This window comes from Pseudorca crassidens, chromosome 13, assembly GCF_039906515.1.
Source record: "Pseudorca crassidens isolate mPseCra1 chromosome 13, mPseCra1.hap1, whole genome shotgun sequence".
NCBI lineage: Eukaryota > Metazoa > Chordata > Mammalia > Artiodactyla > Delphinidae > Pseudorca > Pseudorca crassidens.
The window spans coordinates 6,190,642-6,210,252 of NC_090308.1; the positions used below are offsets into that span (position 1 = coordinate 6,190,642).

General features: G+C 39.1%; 1 protein-coding gene across 17 annotated transcripts in view; it reads left to right on the forward strand.

Annotated features, from left to right (window-relative positions):
• The window catches only part of LOC137204361 (E3 ubiquitin-protein ligase parkin), a 1,432,750-nt gene that overhangs the window by 430,019 nt on the left and 983,120 nt on the right, over positions 1-19,611 (forward strand). For all 17 annotated transcript variants that reach the window (XR_010933571.1, XR_010933572.1, XR_010933575.1 and 14 more), the window contains one exon: positions 11,791-12,031. Coding sequence is in view for 12 of the 17 variants with exons in the window: in XM_067701593.1 (XP_067557694.1) it covers positions 11,791-12,031 (241 nt within the window). In the remaining 5 variants the exon portion in view is untranslated. The remainder of the gene's footprint in view (positions 1-11,790; positions 12,032-19,611) is intronic.

The following is a 19,611-nucleotide window of genomic DNA, read 5'->3' on the forward strand; positions in this document are numbered from 1 at the left end:
GGGACTAAGAGGCCGGATGTCAAACACCAGTCCAGCTCTGGCCCTTGGCGGAGATTCTCAACTTGACTGCACATTGTGAGTCAGGGGAGATGATTCAAAGTGCAGATTGCTGGGACCCACCCCTGCAGATTCTGATTCTGTAGGTCTAGGATTCGATGTGAAAATCTGTTCTTCTCCTTGGCACCTCAGGTGTTTTTTATACAGATTTTGACCTGGATAGAAGCCCACCTGCTTAGAAACTTCTGTGTAATCCTAGCTCATTCATTGTCTTCCTGAACTCTGACTTTGTTAAAATACTGAACATAATACTTGAGAAGGAGTTGGTGAAAGTATTAGGCAAGATTAAATGTGTTGATAACAGGGATTTGTAAGCAGTGAATATTGTGCCACATAAATATTAGTTATTATTCTGACTCAGCTACTTAGTAGTTATGTATGACCTTTGGCAACAACTTAATGTCTTTGTACTTCAGTTATCTCATCTATAAAATGAGGATATTAATAGTACCCATCTCACCATGGCATTGTGCAGAGTAAAATGAGAAAATACTAAGAAGGGTGCCTAGCATGTAGGTAATTCATAAAATGGTAGATATTATTGCTGTTATAACTCTTAAGTACTTCAGAATTTACTTTTGAGCATCTATTGTATGCCATGAATAGGCAGCCATGAGTAGGGTGACCATACGATTTATCTTTCAGACTGGGAGACTTTGATAGTTAAAGGAGCGCTGTTAATAATCATACTGGGATAAGACGTATAAACTCAATGATCCTGGGTAGACCAGGGTGCATGTCACCTAATCAAAATGAACCAAAGATGAGAAGGTTTGTGAAGGGGGCTTCTACCAGCAGTTCTCCTCACCTCTACCCCTTAAAGATGTTAACGTCTCCTCTAAATAAATGTTGAAAAAATACATAAGGGTTATTGGCTTTATGGAGTGCCAAATTAGGGTTCCTCCTCGGGACCCCCATGTATATTTGACCCCACCTAAAAGCGTTCTGCTCCCAGCCATAATGTATTCCAGCTTTTCTTCTTCCCAACTCAGGTCTCTCAGCTCTGACTTTGCACATCCTGTTCCCTTTTGCCCAGAATGCCTTTCCCTCGTTTTTGAGTTTTCTAGGGCTATGATAACAAAGGACCACAAACATGGTGACATAAAACAACATACATTTGTTGCTCAGAGTTCTAGAGATCAGAAGTCGGAAATCAAGGTGTTTACAGGGCGATGCTTCTTCTAAAAGCTCTAGGGAAGGGCATTTCCTTGCCTCTTCTAGCTTCTGGTGGCTCTTAGCATCCCTTGGCTTGTAGCAGCATCGCTCCAATCCCTGCCTCCATTTTCACTTAGAGTTGTCCTCTGTGTGACTTTGTGTCCTCTCTTCTTCTTATAAAGACACCAATTACTGGATTTAGAGTGGGCCTTAAGTCCAGGAGGATTTCCTCTTGAGATCCTTAAATAATTACATCTACATAAACCCTATTTCCAAATAAGTTCACATTCTGAGGTTCTTGATAGATATGGATTTTAAGGAGATACCATACTTCCTTTAGTTGGAAGAAAATTAAAATGGAAGAGAGGTTAGTGCCTTCTTTGAAATCAAGGCACTTAGGCTGAGCCCAGGCTTCCTGAAGCCATGCCTTTGTCTTGACTGGCGAAGGCGGTGAGTCCAGATGCCCTCAGAAGCTTACTTATAATTGGACTCCCACCTTGCCTTTTCTCTCTCTGTACCAGGGTAGCGGAAGTAGCTTGAGTAACATAGGTGCAAGTAAAACGTGATATCTTTAAATCCATGACCTGACCTGTCACATGTGGGTTTTCATTAGCTTCCGTTAGAGACAGATGCAAAATGCTAGCTGCAAACTTCAAGGCACTTTCTCTTAGCCCTCAAAGTTTTAATATCCACAATGGATTTCTGTAAATTTCTTCAATCGATTTATCCCGGGGGAAGACTGCGTGGGCCTCTGAGCTTTTCTTCTGCTCTTATACCCTGAGAACGTTTATATTATGAAAATATAAACAAACAAACAAAAAGACAAAAAGCAAACAAGAAACTCAGTCAACAATTGTAAAGGAAATTCATTATAGATAAGTTCTGTTATATAAATTTAGAAAAAAGATGTTTTGTCAAAGACAATATTTACCATTTATTTCAGAGTAAAGGCCCAGAGCTGAGAGTGCTTGGTCATGGCCCCAGCACATACAACCTTCTCATTCACCTGCAGGGGATGGTGCAGCCCTTGGAGCAGCAGTCTGCTCCCCTGCAGAGCTATGGCCCTCGAGGATGTACTTCAGAGGGCCTTTTGGCCTTAACACATTCTTTCTCCTGAACAAATGATTACAAGAAAGAATTAGTTAGGACCAACTGCTGAAACAGAAGGAAAGAATACCATTTATCCTTTCTTGTAGTCAGATGACAGAGTCTAGGAATTTGTCCCGATTTGCTCAGACTTTCAATGCCATCATACCAGCCAGTGTCTAGAGGGCAGCTCAAGCAGACATCTGCTTAGAGTACAGGTGTGGAAGAGGATAGCAGTTTCATGTTTTATTTATCCCACGCAAAATAATTGTTGCATATGACATAAGATATCCAGATTGTGAAACAGGAGCTGACATGAGTAACTATGTATTGTATTTATGTCTAAAATTTAAACCTGAGGCTGGAAACTTATAAGGAATTTATAGCCAAGGTGTGAAACTGTTTATCTCTGTGTCAGTTGTTTAAAAAAATAAACATGAATGCCTGTCAGTTCTTGTTTCTTCTGTGCTGTTGAAGAGCCCAACTAAATATTTCTATCTCTCTGTGAGTCACTCAAGCTCTGGCCAGGGCCCAAGGAACATGCAACACCCCAGTTTACTGACTGACCCAGGTGAGGAGGGTGGCGCTTGCCTGCATTGTCTTACATGGCAGTAGGGCATCTCCCTGACTTAGTGAGAAACTTTTAGTATTTGAGAATAAGTGATCCCTGATTACGTTTCTCCCCTCAAGAGTCTACACTCATCTCTTTTCTTATAGCTCTGGGTTAGGTGTGTGACTGGATAAGGAAATATCCATTGCTTCCTCTCCTAAGAGATTTTTTGTTTGTTTTTCATGACTTTTTTTTTTTTTTTTCTGGGGATGGATGTAATTTAAAGTAGTCAGTAGTTCAAAATTACCACTCTGGCTTTCCACTGATTCCACATAAACATTTTTTTTTTTTGTTGTCTAAGAGTTTGTTTTAAAGTCATGAAATAAAATAAACTTATTCTGTTCCAGTTGGCTACTGACTTATTGCAACCTTGAAGCAATGAATGAACTTCCTTCCCTGGGCTTAGTTAGTTAGTTCCCAGTTCTACAGTGACCAGCATTGGGCTGAAACCAAGCAAGGGGCACACCTGCTTCTCTTTGGTTCTGAATGAGGGGACAGGACCACATGCTGTGTGTTCACCCAAGAGAAAGCATTAGAATTACAGCATAGGAGAGATGGGTAAAAGGAAGGGGCAGGGGAGGGAGGGGGAGAGAGAGAGAGAGAGAGAGAGAGAGAGAGAGAGAGAGAGAGAGAGGGAGAGAGAACCAAAGGGAAGGGGGGAGGAGTAGAGATCATCCAAAGACCGTCACATTCTTTTAGAAAGTGGAATTATAGGAGGGATGAAGAGAAGAAAACCAGAAGCAAACTGGGAGGCTAATTTTTCGGGCCTAGAAAGGAATAGGCTTTAAACAAGAATAAAAGGGTTTTTAATCCTTTAAAGTTTTTTTTTTTCCAGTTTGTTTGTTTGTTGTTTTTGGAAATGGCCCCAAAGCTACAAAATATCGTTTTCGCACATTATTAGCAAAATCTCTTTGACAATACAGGTGTTCTTGTTGAGTTGGGGAAAGGGAGAACACAGTGAGAGAGAGGTGGTATGTGAAATGACAGTTTGGGTGACAGTTGTCTGCTTCATATTTTTTTCCCCAGGGTTGAATCATTTGAAGGTAAAATATCTTTAGGAGGAAGACGTAATAGAGATTATTATTCAAGATTCCTCTTTTTGTCCTGTATGCACAAGAAGGAGGGTCTGTTTGTTAACCCTGACACTCCTCCACAAGCAATACCATACATTGTATGTAATGATTTGTAAAAAATTAATTTAATTATGTTAAAATTCCATATATATTTAAATTATTTATAACAATATATCATAACGTGATAAAGTAATGTTTAGAGAAACGACACTGGGGGGGCATTTCTTGTAAAGTTTACAACATAAAACACAATTTTAACTTGGTTTTAGGCATAGGATTGATTCCCTGTTATCCTTTGTGTTTAGGAAAGGGTGGGCATGGATGAATGGAATCCCAGTCCTCACCTGTGCAACAGCGCTAACCTCTTCTCACAGTAAATCATTTACTCCATAGCTAAGGAGAGCAGTCAGTTGATTCTTGCTTTGTCTCCTTCCCCTCCCCACTGAGCTCCCTCTGTACAGGTCCTAATGAGTAGTGAAATGGCCCCAGGCCTGCCATGGGAGGGACTTGAGGGTGACATGGCTCAGACCCACACTGGCTAATTAGTGTGGAGCTAATTGACCTTTCCCAGTAATTGTATTACTCAGCCTTTGGCAACCAGAGAGGGGGCCTTTCATTATCTCTGTGTAGCATAATACCTTTGATCATAATAAAAACTAGCTGTAAGAAATGTGAAATAATTCAAAGCATAAATCACAAAGTATATGTCTTTTCAAAGTCTCTATTTTTTTAAAATGAAAGATCAAGTTGAAGGAACAGTTTTTATTCTCATCCAATTAATATAAACTGGCATTTAGTGTTTGTTCACCACTGTGGAGGTGAACTAGAGCACAAGAGAAAGAAATCAGTGGGAATAGTTTCTTTTTGGTTATTCTGACTCGCACCGAACGTCCTTAGCTCATGTTGTCTTTAACCACATTATCTCATTGTTAGCAATAACCATACAAAACATTTCTAAACCATTACATTTAAAACTACCTTTAAATAACTCCCTAAATAATTGCCACATTGTCTTTCTTTGACATAGAAAATATACTACAGTAAGTCCCCTACGTACGAACAAGATCTGTTCCAAGAGTGTGTTCATAACTCCAATTTGTTAAGTCCAACAAAGTTAACCTAGGTTACCCACTAACACAATCGGTTATATAGTACTGTACTGTAATCGGTTTATAATACTTTCACACAAATAACACATAAAAAAACAAACACAAAAAATAAAGAAAACATTTTTAATCTAACAATACAGTATCTTGAAAAGTACAGTAGTACTGTATTAAAAACTCTGGTGAAATAAAAAAACAACTCTGGTGGGCTTACACAAACATCTGTTAGATGTTCTTTTTAGAAGAAGCAAGTAATGAACATGCTGAATCTTTAACAACCAAAAAAAAAAACGAATAAAAGAAAATTTATGCTGTGTTAAAGTGTTTCTTTAAAATTATCTAAGAAAGAGCTCCTTAATGCCAAACTCATTTTTAAAATTGAAATCTGATAACATCATTGACTATTAGATTAGGAAATCTTTTATCTGATAATTCTTGGCTGATCATATTATTTTCTGGGGGAAAAAATGCGTGCTATTAAAAATTCAAATGAAAATCCGAGATTTTCAGGCCTTAAAACGTAAAGTTGGGATGCAATAGGAAGTAGGGTAGCCTTCCAACTGTAATTATTTTAACCATGTTTTATGATAAACAAGAGTTTAACAGAGTTGGAGAGAATGAAAATGAATGAATAATATCGAAGAGATTGAAGGCAGCCCAGTCTAATTTAAAGAGCATGGAAATTTGTGTAGCAAGTATAGTGATGAATGTAGATTGATCAGTGTGCTTATAAAATAAACTAGTGACTTCCCAGGCAGTCCAGTGGTTAAGACTTCGCCTTCCAATGCAAGAGATATGGGTTCGATCCCTGGTCGGGGAGCTGAGATCTCACATGCCTCGCAGCCAAAAAACCAAAACATAAAACAGAAGCAATATTGTAACAAATTCAATAAAGACTCTAAAAATGGTCCATATCAAAAAAAAATCTTTAAAAACAAAATTAAAAAATCAACTCGTTGGAGGTTCTATCTAACATGTATCCTTGTATGATGAGCTCAGAAACGTGGGGAGTCCAAAGTGGGATATTTGAAAGAGCATTGGGCTAAGAGCCAGAAAACATGGGCCGCGGATCTGGCTCTTTCATTTCTTAATTATGTGTCATATTTAGGTGACTCACTAAAGCCATCTGACGCATTTCCTTACCTCTGCAATGGCTGCAGCAATTGGCATGTGCTCCACAGGATCATGGAGTCATTCAACAAACCCAGGTGGAGTGTGTACTATGACCACCGGGTCACTACAGTAGATACTGTAGATTCAGCATTAGGAAGATTTAGTACCTTTTCTTGAAGATGGAATTGTCTGGTAACAGAAACACATAAATAGGCAGTGCAACCCCATGTGACAAGTGCTGTCTTCTCGGGGTTTGGGATCTGCAGGGGAGCTGACTTAAAAACAGCTGAAGCTGGCACCGACCTTTGGGGGTTGCCAGACTTGTTGCCAGGCCACCTCTACCCTGTTCTTACTTTGCATGGTTTGACTGATGCATCTATAACTGGCACTGATTCTTATTTCATTGTCTTGTCGTCCTGTTTGGTTTTGTTTTTTATCAGACCCACACAAACTTTCTTCCATGGCCTCCAGGTTGCCCTGGTCCCAGTGGCTGTCTTCTCAAGTTTTTAACATATCTGGCTCTTCGAATCATTCCTTTGTACCTGAAGCAGATCCATTGCAGCTTCCAAACCCCGCTCTTCACCATGGCCCCTATAGACTTGTCCTCCTCTGTCTATCCCACCCACTACCTCACTTCCTCTCTGCAGCCACATAGTGGAGCTCGGGAGGGTCAGAGAAGGTTATCGGGAGTCCTTGGCCTGGGTTCCCATCCTGGTTTCATACTTAAGAGTTGGAAGACATTGAGCCTGTTATGAATTTCTCTGTGGCTCACCTTTAACTTCTGTGAAGTGGAATAGAAATGAACAACAGAGACAAGTAATGTTTAAAGAGCTTAGTTTGTGCCAGGCACAGTTCTCCTGGCTTTACATACAACTCACTTCTGGATGGTAAGAGCAGCTCCCTTAGTTCACTATGGGGATATTAAACAACTTACTACATCTGAAGACCTTGTAACACAATCTGGAGAGTAGTACAAAGCTCAAGCATGTTATGTATTTATTTTACTTTTATTATTAATGTAATTGTTATCGGCATAGCACATGAAAGCATTTTGTTAATATGTGACATTATTAACTATTTTTGAAACTCATTATTAATCATTTTAAAGATTATCTGTGTAACCCTTCTTTAAGTGCTTGGACAACATTCCAATAACTTTTCAATCCTTGTTAATTTTCCTTGTTAGAGTAACATTACTTATTTTTACAATGTTCCAAAAGGTTAAGAATATCATCTTTGAAAGCATTCTCAGGTTTTTCAAATTTTTCTTGTTTTCAGTGTTCGAATTATATTACCAGGCTGTCAGATATTTGAATTCCAGCTACATGTCCTCAGAAGGACTCCTTTTCGGAAAAGGAAAACTACATCAATTTCTTGTATATCGTGGAATAATGGCCAGTTGGATGAGAGGTGGTCATTGGTTGGCAGACAACTCCCGTAGATGTTTTATTAATCCTGGGGTATCTCCAAGTCAGAGGTCCTGGAGAGAGAGTCCATGGTACTGAGCTCTCAGTCCCTGGTGGGACAACAGCTCTGCTTGACGGCACAAGACCAAGCCCAGCTGGGTGAATACCCACTTGTTTTGTCCACACTAAACGACTTATGTCACTGCCTTACTTGTTGAATTAATGACTTGTTATAAGGAAAACACAAATGTACTGTTTCCTCTTTGCCAAGCAATATTCTGGTTATTGAGGAAACAAAGATAAATAAGGCATTTTTTTCGCCCTGAAGAAGCTTAAAACAGTGTTTGAAAACTCTGCTGTCTTCCCGTGAAAATCTCTACCTCCCAAAGCTGAGGGATCGTTCATATACCAAGAGAACTAAATATTATTTTGGGCTTTGGAGTGGCTAGACAACTAAACTTTATCTAATTTATTGCCCATGGGACATGTTATTAATGTGGCTTTGAACTGAACTAACATGATGGTGCACTTGCACCATCTGGCAAAGGGACTGCTTCCAAAATCAACAACGTTTTCTACAAGTGAGTCAAAGAATTAAGCAGTTAATGGTCTCTGAACCATGGATGGAGTCTCAGGGAAATATGTTCTATAAATATCACTATAAGTACTGAAATCTGTTTGGGATCTTCCTACTCCCCTTTGCAGCTCTACTCTGAGCATTAGGAAAATCTGGATTTGAAAGGAAAACCTCAGTTTTTTTATTTTTTCCATATTTGTCCAATTTTAGCAGCCCCTGAGATTTTGCTCAGGTTCTTCATGTGTTTCCTGGCATCTGAGCGTATAGTGATAATTTTTGTATCAACTTTTAGTTCACAGAAAGCCTGGAAAGTTACCAGAATAACTGTCACATTTGTCGATTCTGCTTATTCCACCTTCTTTATACATTTTCCAAATAAGATTGTGTGAGTGGAGCAGCCAAAAAGGATTCTGAGGTTTTATCTTTATACAAGATAAGGACCCACCTCTTTAGTTTTCAAAACTCATAAATGATGATAGTGATACTGACAATTATATATTGAGTTGTGACTGGATTGGGTCTGCACTCTGTATATGTCCTTACATCTCAGAGCAATCATCAAAGTTGGTAATATTATTGCTAATGACATATGTAGAAACTGAAGCTTATGCAGGGAAAGTAATTTGCCAAAAATCATGCAGCTAATAAATTACATCTATTTGACTTTGAATTCCATGTTCCTTCTCTGCAGTCTTCTTGCTCCCCGAGGAACACTTCAGGTGTTGTGTGTATGCGTCTGTAGCTGTTTATATTTGTTCATTCATTCATTCTTATTTTCTCTCAGTCATTTACCTTTTCAATTCATAGATGAATTTTCTACATCTACTAGGTTCAAAGTGCTGTGTGAGGCATTCTGGTAAATAAAAGTAGAAGTGTAACCCAGTCGCTGCTCTTAAGGAATTCTAAATTAAGTTGGAGGATCAGACACACACACACACAGACACACACACACACAGACACACACAGACACACACAGACACACACACACACACACACACACACACGATGTCCAAGCTCTGATCACTGCAGTGGAAGAGCATAGCCGGCAAAGATTACCGGGATTCAGATGAGAGAGAAAGACATTATTTTTATCTGGGAGTATCACATGAAGCACGTACGTTATGACTGTGGAGAGAGGAATTTTAGCTGACTGATTTTTTGAACCTTTTGAAAAGAGCACAATATGGATGAAAATCTTAGGATATGTTAGGATGCTAATTCTCAATTGTTTCTCCTTGTTGCAAAGCACATGTCCTCACATGCCCACATTTGAGTGTACTCAGATCTTGATGTTGGTTTGTTTGATATGACTTAGGCTAAAGGCTTTGTACAGTCTCTAGAGTGCTGGCTGAGCACTGAGGTGATGATAAATGGTGGTAGAACGTCTGTTAGTCCAATTAGAATGGAAAAAAGTGTATTGTCAGCGATTACTGCTTAATGAACAACCACAAGATCTCAGTGCCATACATTAATAACCGTCTCTTTCCCGTGCATCTTCAGGTCATCTGGGGGTCTGCAGCCCCAGCCTGCATTTAGCTGGAAGACTGCTCAAGCTATAGATGGGGTTGCACTTGATCCTCTCCATGGCTTGGGCTCAGGTCTGTGCCATGTGTGCAGTTCTGGGGCCCAGGCTGAAGAGGTGGAAACTTCCAGGGATTCTTTTTTGATAGCCAGGGCAGTGGTGAAAATATACTCTAAAACCCTGGTTCAATCACATCTGCAACTGTCCTATTAGCCAAAGCTGATCACATGGCTTAGCCCAAAATCAAGGGCAGGATGAAGGGAGATGAGAGTGAATATTTTTTGAAGAATAATATAATCTACATATATAATGGAGAGGAAAAGACAGTTGGTCTAGAAAGGAGAAGAGTCTGAACACACTTGAAGAAGATAGTAAGATGTTAGACTATATTTAACCAGTAACAGTGAGACACTTTAAAAAGACTATGTAGAAAACACCAGAAATTCTTGTACAAAAGGTTTGCGGGGCAAAACAAGAGGTAAGGAAGTAATTACAAAGCTCTTGTAATGATGGAGGCCTAAAATGGGGAGGTGACAATTGGGATGTAAAGGAGCTGAAGATGTGAAGGGAATTTCTGAGTCAGAATTAGTTACTCTTGACACCTTGCTGGATGTAACAGTAGGGAGGAAGGTTCAAAGGTGGTGAAGCCGTCTTTAGAAAACATAGGAGAATGATTGGAGTTTTAGGTGGGAGGGGAAGCCTTGACACTTGGATAACATGAGGGATGGTGGTGCCTTGACAGAAATAGGAAGTCAGGTAGGGGCGGACTGAGGGGACAGAGATTGACACAGAGTGACCACTGCTGAGTAGGAGCAGTCCTGGGGAGATCTGGGAAGCTGCGGGGACAGGCGGCAGGAAGAGGAAGTATGTTGACATGACCGAGACCCGAGACACGGGACCAGAAGAGATCAGAGTGGGATTTGGGACCGGAGGCCATGCTGGTGACCTTCCTGAGTGGGCGAGGCTGACACCAAGCAGTGGTGTGTGGGCAGGGAGTGCTGATGAGTGTCAGGCACCATTCTTACAAGTATGATAGAGATAACACGGCACTTGGGGGGTTAGGATTGTTACCAGTGTTGTTGTGTTTTGCGTGTGTGTTATTTAAACTTCCTAAGATGAGGGAGAATGGCAATGGGGGGTGTTGTAGAGAGAGGAGGGTCCTTGCTCTGTGGGACGAGGGACAGACAGATGAACGACTGTGTCTACCCAGTAGATATTCTGAAACAGAGATTTAACTTAAGTTAGTATAGTTTCTGTCCAAGTAAATTGTCTGACGTCTAACTTTCTTTTCTTTTTTTATGCTTTTATTTTATTTTATTTTAATTTTTATTGGAGTATAGTTGCTTTACAATATTGTGTTAGTTTCTACTAATTCTACTAAATTTTAAAGTCTCATGTTCATACACATTAATATATAGATACAAAACATTTTTGTAGGCGTCCACTGATTTTAATTGTGAGATTGGATGAAACAGTGAATGATCCGAGATGGCACTGGTACCCTGTCCTCTGGCTTCACTGGCCTGGTGGTGTGATTGCTAGTGATGTCTGAGTATACATGGAGCCTACTGTAAACAAGTGTATGGTAAATTCTAGAGAAAATTGCCTTGTAGTTGGTAATAACCAACTCTGTGTTTTTTAAAACAGAAATGAGTGCTAGCATTTAAATTTGAAAATTATAAGGACATATTTCCAGGAAGTCAGTTTTAAAAGCATACTGCTTTTCAGTATGGTTATGTATGCAGTGTGATACATGTTTCTTTCCCGTTAGATTTCATGTCCCTTTGAATATTACTTCAGTTTTCGTCTGTTGTTGTGTTCCATTTATCCCCACATTTCAGTTTCTGGCCCCAGTTCAATATTAACACCCACATGTGTAGGTGTTGGCCCCTGCTGAAGGGTGAGTGTGCCTGTCCTGATCAGTCAATCACACGTGTCACTTTTCTTTAAGTTCCATGACTGCATACAGACATTGGACATAAACTAATGTCTTTTACACACTCTAGAACTGATGACAAATTCAGCTCCTCCTGGTGTTTTAATGTCTGCCCTTTCTTGTTGTGTTTTTGTTTCACTCTCCCACAGAGCTGTGACCTGGATCAGCAGAGCATCGTTCACATTGTGCTGAGACCCCAGAGAAAAGTCCCAGAAAGGAGCACAGCTGGAGGGGACAGCCCGCAGAACACTGCGGGGGGCTCTGAGAGGGAGCCTGAGAGCCTAACTCGTGTGGACCTCAGCAGCTCCGTCCTCCCAGCCGACTCAGTGGGTCTGGCTATTATTCTGAAGGATGACAACGAGAATGGTGGCCCACCAGCTGGAAGGCCAGGTAATTGACTGACTGTGGCTAGTAAAGCATTTTGTGCAGTAAAATCTCCCCGAAGAATGGCCTCACTATGGTGTATTTAGTTCGTGACAAGTTCTAAACCACCAGAGGGAGACATGACTAGAAGGAGAGTACGTGGATGTAAAGTTTGAGGTGACACATTTAATAAGTACAAGGAAACAGAGCTATCGTATTAAGAATGAACATAAGGGATGGGGAAGGTGTCAGGACCATAGTGATAGTATCTTGGGTTTACTTTTGGAGGAACTAGGGGTGGTGGGGACATGTGATACATTGTGCTAGGCTCAAAATATATGATTAAGGTACCTATATGTCCCTCTCAACTTTTGCCTTTGTTTTCTTCTATTTCTTATTTTCTTAAAATACATTTTGGTTGATTATGTTTCTGATGATATAGAGAAATGTTAAAAAAGGAGAAAGAGAACTTCAGAGGTAATTTTAGTCATTCACAGGCTCTAAGAACAAATGACAATGTCAGTAATATCCTTTGTGTGAAAGAATTCTTCCTTCTTTATGCTACAGCCCATTTCAAAAGTTTGTTTTGGCATGAATGACAATCCCTTTGTTATTCTGACAATATTAGTATGTTTCCTTTAGTCTTTTATTCTCCAGTCTAAATAGTCAGAGGTACAACAGGATTCTTTTTGACTGTGTGTGACAGAAAACACAAAATAATAACAATGACTCGGCAAGGTAGACGTTTATTTCTCTCCCACGTGCAATAGGTGAAGGCATAAGCAGCCCTGGGCTGGTATGGCTTTCACAGTGTCAGAGAATTCTGGAACCACCAAGATGGAGGCTTCTTGCTAAAATTACTAAATAAAATTTAATTAATATTTTTAAAATCATAGATGAAATTGAAAAAAAAAAGGAAATTTTCCAGGGGTAAATGAAGAAGTAGAAACAACACAGCTGTCTTTAAATAAAGGAATGAATAAACCAAGAATTTAAGTGCATGGTGCTCTGGTGGCCCTCAGGTGGTTGTGGAAGGAATGAAGGCTTCATGTCCTTTACATGGACTGGGCATCTAGGAGACTGAAAAAATAACTGAGAAATGGGGAAAATGAGATAAACCTAAACCTCTCAATACCTATGTTGTCCACAAGGAGGAATTAATATAAATATCAGACCCAGGCTTTGGCACATCTGATGTCTCAAGCAGAATGTACGTAAAAGCATTCCAGAGAACACTTGGGGGTCATGGCCTCCAGAGATGAACAAGCCCTACTGAAGGGGTCCTCATGATACCCATTATAAGTCAAACAAAGGGATATTCTACCTTGAGTGGAGGAGAGCATACACCATAAACTAGAAGATTGGTTTCCCCCAAAACATGAGAAAATAAAATGACAGTTTGAAACAGAATACAAAACAAAAATGTTTTATGTTAATTAGGACATAAAATAAAAAATTGAAATCAAAACAGAAAACAGACATAATAGAAAAAGATAGCTATTGAATAGAGCATACATTTAACTATTAGAATGAAAAAAAATCCTCAACAGATTGGTTAAAAGAGCAATTTGTCAATGCCAAAGAGACAGTTAATGAATTGGAAGATATATATGAGGGAATGGCCCATAATGTGACACAGGTTAAAATGTAAAAAAGTGGTTTTAGAGACTAGGATTTGGAATTAGGTGGCCTAACTTATATCTGATAGGAAATCTTTAGAGCAGGAGTCCCCAACCCGTGGGCTGTGGACTGGTGCTGGTCATGGCCTGTTAGGAGCCCGGGCCGCACAGCAGGAGGTGAGCGGTGGGCAAGCGAGCGAAGCTTCATCTGCCGCTCCCCGTCGCTCCCCGTCACTCCCCGTCGCTTGCATTACCGCCTGAACCACCCCTCACTCCCTGTCCGTGGAAAAATTGTCTTCCATGAAACCGGTCCCTGGTGCCAAAAAGGTTGGGGGCTGTTGCTTTAGAGCAAAATTAAATCCTTATGTGCATTATCTGGACATTAATAATAATATAAGCAGAATATTATCATTTATAGGTATTCACATATTTTAATGTTTCCTAATGTTTGTGATTCTACTATCTTGTCACTGGTATTTATCTGAAGATTTAAAAAGTAGAATCTTATTATTTTATTTTATTATAAAATTGCCTTCAGTCTTCTTGAGAGTTTTATTTTATGATTGTCAGTCTGGAATTATTGGCACCTTCCATTGTTTCTCTTGCTAGATCATAATACTTCTACTGAAGAAAATACTCTCTTCCTACAGTGATTGAGGTACCGGTACACTCTTAGAAAATTCTGCTAAATGTCTAATATTCTACTTAGATTTTAAGTGAAATATGTAATTGTTTCAACCCAAACAATAGATTAAAGAAACTCTCATAAATGTACATAGTACAGTAGCACTGTAGCAAGAGATGGCAGGCTACTGTATGCTTTGTTATTGGACTGCTGAACCTTAACTTTCCATACAGACCTCATGTAGTCTGACCTCTAATCACCCTGTTTCTCATTTACTCACTGACCAGTGGTGGCCTGTTAGCTGCACGTGTTTTGCCGGCTGGGGACTGGGCTTGGCAACACTTGCTGGCATGCCAGGTGGCCAGCCTCCTATTGTGCTTCTCCTTCCATCACCCCAGATCAGGAGTGAGCTCTCCTATTACCTTTCCTGTGCTGAAAGGGTGGTGTAAGTTATGTTGCATCTGGAAAGAATCAGGCAAAAAAATATGGGTTATTCCAGGTCAACTTTAGGACTTTATTCTGCATTGAACTGAAACTCTGAACGGCAAGGAGTCGTCCCTTAATCTTCTGAAGTGGAAAGAATCATCTCCTTTTCAGAACTTTCATACCTCTTATTATTTTCTATTTTGTACTCTAGTTCCTTCTGTATATACTTTATCTCTTTGAGGACAGGATATTTGTTCAATTTACTGTAGTTTCCCACAAAATCTCTAAGAAAAAATGGTGATCAGTGTTTCCTAAATTATGTAAAACTGTAAATGTAATAAGCCATTCATCAGAATTTTCTGTGTATTTAACTTTTAGAACTAATGACTTGTTCAACGTTATACAGAGAAAAATGAAACTTCACCTCTTAAAATATCTTGTTAATTTTACTGCTTGAATGAATGGAATACCTTGAATGGGATTATTTGAAATGACTGTGGGTAAACGACGTGCTTATACAATTATTTTTTTTAATAAAAATGACAGTTTAGAGTTCCTAGAGCAGTGACTCACAAACTCTAGTGGGAATGTTTGTTCAATGCTTATTCCAGGGCCAGAAAGTCTGATTCCGTTAGCTGAGGACAGAGATTCAGAAATCATGGTGCTGAGCACACTCCAAGAAATGTTGCCCTATAGCAAATGTTTTCCCACCTTTCGACTGTGAGACCTACCTAGAGTCTTCAACCAGGTGGTAGGAATGTTGAGAAAGACAGGTGGACAAACCAAGTCAGTCCATAGTAGCAAGAGCAGGCTCATAATTACCAGTTTTATATACAAAGCATCTACAGTGCATTTCATTTGGGGAAAAAAAAGAAAAAAGGTCCCTGGTTGAAAAATGTTTGAAAACTTCTGCCTTTAAGAAAGAAATTTAAGAGAAATAAACCCAAATTTCAGCATGTTTCCAGGGTGTTTGAATTAGACAAGGAAGAATTTAGGTGCTCGCCAAACGTGAGAGGGCTCTGAAAGGTGGAGAGCTGGGCTGTAGCCACAAAAGTAGATGCAACAAATAAGAACTGCAACTTGAGAGCATGTCTTTCAGGTATTTATAGGTGCAAAAGATAATTGGTCAATGTAAGAGGCATTGTCATGATCTACATTAATAGTCAGTTTATACTATTTGTATTTAGAAGCTAGGACATGTTAGATTATGATTTTTAAGAGGAAGTCAAAGAACTGAAATGAGTCATTTAAGAATTCCTTAAAGCAGTGGTTCTCAAGGTTCAGTACTCATCGGTGTCACCTGAGGGCTGGGTCCAGCTCAGTCTTCCTGGAGTGGTGACTGAGAATCTGCATTTCTAACAAGTTCCCAGGTCTTGCTGAAAGTATGGTTCCAGGAGCCATGCTTTGAGTAACACTGTCCTACACAGTAAGAATTTGTATTGTTTTAAAATATTGTTATTGTATATTATTTTATAAACATTTGAATAAGAACATCGAGTAAGCTATTCTTGGACTCCAAGGAACCCATGCATGAACTAAGTTCACATATTATGTTTGTGTTTCCTTAAAGAAATACCATTCATCCCCTCCTGATAATCAGATGAAAGAAGCTATTGGATCTAGGAAAAAATAGGAATATTCTCCAATATTTGTCATGCAGTTAGCTAACTACTTAAACAAATAATTAGAGAATCCCTACTCTGTGCCAGGCACAATTCTAGGTGCTGGGATGTAGCAGGAAATAGTAACAGCAAAATTACCAACCCAACTGGATCTCATTCTAGTTGGGAAGAAGATAATAAACAAGCAAACAAACACAAAGCCAAATAGCTAGTAAGTATATGTTCTCTGGTGAAAAAATTAGCATAGTAAAGGGAATACAGAGTGTTGGAAAGGGTGCTCTTTTGTATAAGGTGGTCAGAGGCCTCTCTCATGAAGTGACAATTGAGGAGAGCATTTCAGGGAGCATCCATTCAGGAATCTCAGGTAGAGGGGACAGCGAGTGTATGGACCCAAGGCAGGACCATGCTTGGAAAGCAAGGAGGACAGCCTGGCTGGGGCAGAGGAAGTGAAACAGTAGGAGACAGGAAGTCAGAAAGGAAGACAGTAATACATGATCACAGTTGAAAGTGAAGACAATCTAATAAGAAAGTTTTACTCCTGTCAACTAATGTTAAAGCTGAAATTCTGAGGATGACATGCTACAAGGCTGAAAGGAATGGTAATTAGTATTCCTCTCCTTCTTCCTCTCCCTCGCCCTCAACAGAATCCATACCAACCTCCTCATAATCCTTCTCCAGGGCAGCCATGTCCTCACAGGCCTCAGAAAACTGTAGGCTGTGTAGGGTCTTGTAGGCCCTAGATTTTACCCTGGTGAGAAGGGAGCCACTGGAGGAGTTTTGAGAGATGGAGTGACATGATGTGACTTAGGGAATGTTCACCTTGGCTGCTTGTGAATAAACTTCAGGATGCCAGGGTAGAAGCAACAGGATCAGTGTTTTAAATCATCAAAATACCGTAACACCCGTGACATCAGGAACTGGTGGTAATGATAGTCAACATCTGTGAATGCTTATCCTGAGCCTGGCACTGCCCTAAGCCCTGCTTCCATGAAATGTCTTGTTTAATTCTTCAGAAACCCCATCAGGTAGAATATATTAATGTCCTCCTAATAGATAGAAAGTAGTATCAGATCATTTGAGGAACAAATCCAAAGGAAGACTCTATTAAGGACTGTCTTACTCCGAACCTTGTGTTCAACATATCCACTAGTCTGTATTCCTTTAAATATACATATCAGAAGGAATGAATGAGTTTTTGCTTTTCTTCTAGATAGTTTGGTTATAAAGGTTGAAGAATCATGTTAATTGTTAATTTTAGCCAAGTAGTCAAATTTTAAAACTCAACTTTTATATCACAAGATGTACTATTTTTTCATAATTTTGGGGTCTTTAAAAAGAAAACTTTCATTAATTTTATCCAGTTCTTTCTAAGTCTCATTGCCCCAGTTTACTAACAATGCATTTCATTAGTTTTGAAGAACATTTTCCTCTACAATAATTAGACATCTTTTTACTAAATGCAAGAGACTGCTTTCGATGAAGCATTACATGCTGGAATGAATTTTTGTTTGTTTGTTTTGGCTGCCCCACGCTGCATGTGAGATCTTAGTTCCTGACCAGGGATCAAACCCGTGCCCCCTGCAGTGGAAGCTTGGAGTTTAACCACTGGACCACCAGGGAAGTCCCTGGAATGAATTATTGAAATAGAACTTGAAAATGTAAAATAGAAAAAATTAAAAATAGACAAAGGTTTAAAAAAATTAAGAATAAATTACCTCTGCCACTCCTTGTCAACATTATACTGAAAGTCTTAGCTAATGCAATAAATCAATAAAAAAGAAACAAAAGGCATACAGATTGGGAGGAATCATAAAACTGGCTTTGCTCATAGGTGATGTGATTGTCAATGCAGAAAATCTAAAGGATTTGACAAAAAAAGCTTTTGGATCTAATAAGTGATTATGTCGAGATTGCAGGATACAAGGTTAATATAAAAGAGTCAGTTGCTATCCTGTATACCATCAATGAAAAAATGTAATTAGAAATTAAAAAACACAGTACCATTTACATTAGCACCCCCTAAAATGAAATACTTAGATATAAACCTAACAAAATATGTACAGGTTCTGTATGAGGAAAATCACACAACTTTGCTGAAAGAAATCAAAGAACTAAGTAAATGGAGTGACATTCCATGTTCATGGATAAGAAGACTCAACATTGTCAAGACATCACCTTCCCAACTTGACATACACAGTTACAGTCAAAATCTTAGCAAGTTATTCTGTGGATATCAGCAAACTTATTCTGAAGTTTAAATGGAGAGGCAAAAGACCCAGTATAGCCAACACAGTATTGAAGGAGAAGAAAAAAGTCAGAAGCTTGATGCTCTCTGAAATTAGGAGTTCCTATAAAGCTACAACAATTAACAGAGTGTAGTAGTGGTGAAAGAATACACAAATAGTTCTACAGAACAGAGAGCCCAGAAGTAGACCCACATAAACATGGTCATCTGATCTTTGACAAGGAGAAAAGGCAATATGATGGAGAACAAATAGTCTTTTCAACAAATGTGCTGGAAAAACTGGACATCCACATGCAAAAAAAAAAAAAAAAAAAAAACTACACAAAGATTTTACACTTGTCACTCACAAAAAATGACTCAAAATGGATCAGAGACCTAAAGGTAAAACATGAAACTAAAACAACAGGAAGATAACATAGGAGAAAATTTAGATGATCTTGAATGTGGTAATGACTTTTTAGATACAACACCAAAGGCATGATCCATGAAATAAATAAATGACAAGCTGGACTTCATTAAACTTAAAATTGTCTGCTCTGTGAAAGACAACGGCAAGAGAATGAAAAGACAAGCCACAGATGGGGAGAAAATATTTGCAAAAAAGACATATTTAATAAAGGACTGTTATTCAAAATAAACAAAATCTCTTAAAACTCAACAATAATAAAATGAACAACCTGTAAAAAATTGACAAAAGACCTGAGTAGACACCTCAACAAAGAAGATATACAGATGGCAAATAACCATATGAAAAGATGCTCAATATCATGTCATTAGGGAATTGCAAATTAAAAAAACAATGAGATACCATTACACACCTGTTAGAATGATTAAAATCCAAAACGCCGACACCAAACACTGGCTGGAATATGGAGCAACATCAACTCTCATTCCTGCTGGTGGGAATGTAAAATGGTACAACCACTTTGGAAGATGGTTTGACAGTTTCTCACTAAACTAAACACACCATACAATCCAGTGATTGTGCTCCTTGGTGTTTACTCCAATGAGTTGAAAACATATGTCCACAATAATCTGCACCCAGATGTTTATAGCAGCTTTATTCATAA